General features: G+C 44.3%; 1 protein-coding gene across 1 annotated transcript; it reads right to left on the reverse strand.

The window, feature by feature from the left end:
• Positions 1 to 1,504: 1,504 nt before the first annotated feature.
• On the reverse strand, positions 1,505 to 1,905 carry BDW70DRAFT_165294 (uncharacterized protein; the record flags this gene model as incomplete). The annotated part of the gene is made up of 2 exons (XM_073741711.1): positions 1,505 to 1,806; positions 1,851 to 1,905. 2 exons carry the CDS (start codon positions 1,903 to 1,905, stop codon positions 1,505 to 1,507), a joined length of 357 nt encoding a protein of 118 aa, XP_073590434.1.
• Between the last annotated feature and the right edge of the window lie 2,581 nt (positions 1,906 to 4,486).

Below are 4,486 nucleotides of genomic sequence, written 5' to 3' on the forward strand. Positions count from 1 at the left end.
CTGGATGACGACAATATAGCTTCGAGAGGAAATTATCAAAGCTTCAAATAAGAAAGAGTTGATAGAGGACCGGGCTCATAACTATGGAGCGTCAGGCTAGACGTAATTACCAGCATCAACCGTCAAATAAAACAAAAGAATGAAGGTCTGATTCTTACAATCTAGCTCTATAGAGCAGCTTTAAATACACAAGAAATAATAATCAACCTAGCCTAATACGGCAGTTAGAAGAGATATAACTTTTGAACCGTGGAAATAGCAGAAGTCTCTGCATAACCATCGGCGAGCCGGAGCTTGCAGTTCCGATATCCAAAATAGGAAAGTTCCATATCTGACTAGCTGTCACATACGGTCGACAATTAATAACATAACTGTATTCGACGCTTGTAACCACCTCCAGAGCTCACAGGAGTCTGCTGGTCTCGTCACTTACTGCAGTTATGGTTCAGGCATTTGTGGCAGATACTATGGAATAGTAAGCTTATATTTACGTGTAACACTGGGCAAAATTAGTCTAGGGCGGGGACTTCGACAGCTCAACCAGCCCAGCAATGATTCTCAAAGGAGTGACTCAGAAAACAGAGTTGTCTGTGTCAGGTAAGACTGAAAGATTTTCTCTTAGGACGGCTTTTTAGACGTTAGATAAGGCTAGAAGAGTCCTTCGAGCAGGTCTCAAGAGTTTCTAGGGTATTTTTAGATCATTAGAAAGTTCTTGTTATGAAGATAAGGCACCAAAACAAAACTCATTACACTATGAGCGTCTACCTTAGTCCTTCATATCTCTAATATGCCGATATCATGCTCCCGTTATGATCTAATCATACTCACAGTATGCTCCTGCTCATGTTGATATGACCTAGTTCGTGTTAGGCTTAGCATCATATCCGAATATGACGGCAGGATCATCATGTTCCGTGTTTCGTCATACGTCGACTGCGGCACAGTAGGAGGATTGATTGTCATTGTCTTTGTCATTCTGGCAAATGGAGCTAGGAGTGGCAAAGACAGTAACTCAAAAATAAAGAGGGCTTGTCAGGAACCGATGCCAGCGCTAGGTGACGTTATTGCGCTAAATCATCAGCAAGAATAAGATATGTCAGGAAACCAGCGCCTTAAAGCTGGCTCATTCCGAGCACAGCCAAATTATACGTTACGCCAGGAAGTCGGAGCCATTCCGTCAGCTCATTCTGTGCTTGACTGGCAGTCATTTCCCATTGAGACCCGGACCGTTGCGCCGAATCTGACGATATTGCCAGAGGATGCAACCTAGCAGCGAGGATCGCTATATAAGGTCTTCCTGGTCAACATGTACCTAGAATCTCCAAGCGATCCTTTCCGAATGCATTGATTCTTCCTATTGGTCGATTTCCAATGGTCATCGCTTTGCTGTAGCTAGAACCCCGGACATAAGGTAATGTTCTGCAGAAGTACTCTGCAGATTTGCTTTAAGGGCAGAGAATATATATCGTGGTAGCGGCGTATAGAACGCTGAGCTAAGCTAGCTCTACTCGACTCCATCCTCAGGTGCATTCTGATCGTTCAGTATATCTACCTCGGAGATAATCTGAATGAGTGCTGGTTCCCCTTTGAGTTTCCCAACTGACCGGCTCGGTAGACCTAGTTCGGGCTCGTTTTCTTCGGAAATACGAGCTGGAATCCTAGCCCGTAATTCAAGATAGGTCGTATAATAGGGAGCAAAACCGTCTCCTTCAGCATGCTTTGGAGGGTCCTCAGGATCGAAGTTAAGCCCCTTTAATTGAGCCTTAGTCCAATCATAAGTAGCAGAAGGCAAATATTCTGCAGGATCTGTAATTATTAGTAATACTTTTAAACGGAGATAGGTAACTTACCCAGTCCCGTACGTCTTCGTTGAAGAAAGAAGTTTCTCATCAAATTCAGGGCCATAGTTCAGCACGCCGTCTTTAGGATAGTTGAAGTTCATAAATGGCTTACCAGAGACGAGGTGTGGCCGGTTCATCTATAAACGAATAGGATAATTATTCCAGGTCCGCACAAAGGAGGTTATCTCAAGGCGGAGAACTAGCATTTAAACTGCATACAATGCAATCTAATCAGCTAGGTTATCCTTAGAGTTGGTCCCTTTCTCATGAAGAGATTGAAAGTATGTCTATCTCCTTCGTTAGCTTTCATCCGAAGTCGAATAGAGGGGCATATACATACGCTCCAACGATATAGTAGGCCCTTGGTCAATTGATCCCACCAGGCTTCGATTTGTTGATGAGCAGTACTTTTACCGTGGATATAGCAGTCTGATAGCTGAGCTCAGGACGCCTTGACTGTCACAGGCTATGGCCTGGATCTTGGTTGTCGGCCATGCCCTCAACCTGGTCCTAAATAAGGTTTCTGCAACATTAATGTACAGCCTCGGAATTGCGGCCTCGTAGGAAAAGAGATCCGTCCTCATAACTTCGGGAAAGAGATCCGTCGGCATGCAAGTACGGGAAGTCGGAAGTCTTGACGTATGATTGGGAAAGCTTGATAAAAGTGGGGAGGAAGATATCTGCGCTTCTATCTTTTGTTTCTTTCTCTAAGCTTGTGATACTCGTTTATACAGGACAGCTAGTTGAAAACAATACTACCTACGCCCGTTACATTGACTGCTGTAGCCTATGTTGAGCTTCTGCTAAGATTGTTCCTGCCCCTTGGCCCGATCGTACGATTTGAGGCTGTCGTTTAAAGACCTGAACAGCCTCTAGGAATCGCCGTAGTACACTAACAGCCGTACGAGAGGTAGTGCCGACTTAGATCCAGATGATATAGCGAGAATAGGCATAAATTGCTGCATAGATCTCAATTCCGCATGGAGCAAGCTTGAGGTAGCCATCCATTGACCAGATATAGTTCGGTCCAGGTACGACGTAAGCACCCCGTTCTTGTTGAAGATCTTGAAGACCTCTTCTTTCGGCAGCGGGCGCAACTTTTCGATATGAAGATAAAGATAATCCCTGGAGATATTAGCTTCAAACACACTTGGTCCTTGAATAAATTACCTGGCCAATAATTGACCCCTGCTCTGATAATAGGTATGAAGTAAGGTCTCGCCAAATCCTTCGACCTTGCTGTGATCAAGCTCTGCACGAAGCTGCTCAAGAACATTTTCTACCTGTGTCTGGTCGACTATAGGATTCTTGATTCGTCGATATAATCCTAGCTTGTGGCGAAGATATAGGAGCGTGCGAGCAGTAATATCGAAGCCATCCTGCTGTAGAACTCCAAGAAGCTCGCGTTTCTTCGAGTCCAATTTGATAGGAAAGAACCTTGATCCGCGCATGCAAGTCTTGATTTGCTCCTACCCTTATAAGGCTCAAGATTGATCGCTGAACGAGGCATGGCTCGGAGAATGATCTCTAGTAGTAGTGCCAGGAAGATCAAAGAGACAACCACTACGTTGCCACTTTTAGAGTCCTTCCGAGCTCGATTCTCAACCCGCTTTGCCTCTCGTTCTTTATCAACAGCAATATGACGCTTGGCATGCTTGACTGTGACTTCTCCAAATATTTTAGGGATGGTCTTTCGACTAGTATTCTTTTTTTTGGTTGCCGGCAAAAGATGAGTGTGATAATCAGACTTAAGTTGCGCGGCAAGCTCGGCTGTTTGAATTGAACTGCGGAACACCCGATCAAGCCGACGTATAAAGCTTTTGTCAAGATCTGGGCTTTCCTGAATAAAATCTTGAGCCTTGTCAATGCTTCGTCTAAGCGTACGAATGGTTTGAGGTGGTGAATTTGTTGAACTTGATGGCGGTGATGTAGTATTAGTATCAGATATTTGAAGCTCTGGAGTTGGTTCGCGTTCTGCCTCAAGTTTATCAAGGATAATCTGGGGATGTAAAGGGAAGATGCCTCGTTTGGCAAATGAATCACGGATTGTCTTTTTGGTAAATGCATCTTCACGTGCCTTTGGGATTTGTTCAAGGAAGTCAGCTTTATCTGTTGTAGAGCCACCCCACTGCGCGATGTGGTTGTTGTTGGTTTTATAGTGGAATTTGTATGACTGAAAAACTTGACCATCAAGGGGCTGAATAAAATGGGTTGTCTTTGGGATAAAGCAGAAAGGAATGATTTGATTATCATGACAATATGCAATAAATTCATATGTAAGATGTGAGCCATGGCCGTCAAAGAGAAGTAGCCGATGTTGGCCTCGTTGAACCTTGCTTTTTGTAGATGCATTAAAATGCTGAAGCCACTGAAAGGCAATATGATCATTTGTATAGCCTGTTTCAGAAAGGTTGATCTTCCACTGTGGTGGAATCTTTGTAGATTCGTACCACTTCTGAAGATGGTATTTGCCGCCAAAAATGAAGTAGGGTGGTATAGCACTGCCATCCGCGCAAATACACTCAATTGCTGTGACTGATTCACGTCCTTCATGACTTGGATTGCCTCGAGCTGCTCGTTCTGGATAGCGCGTAACAACCTTTTGAGGTCTGCCTTGGCCAAGTTGGAAACCTGTTTCATCAAAG

Source organism: Aspergillus foveolatus (assembly GCF_047715535.1).
Source record: "Aspergillus foveolatus strain CBS 279.81 unplaced genomic scaffold BDW70scaffold_295, whole genome shotgun sequence".
Taxonomy (NCBI): Eukaryota; Fungi; Ascomycota; class Eurotiomycetes; order Eurotiales; family Aspergillaceae; genus Aspergillus; species Aspergillus foveolatus.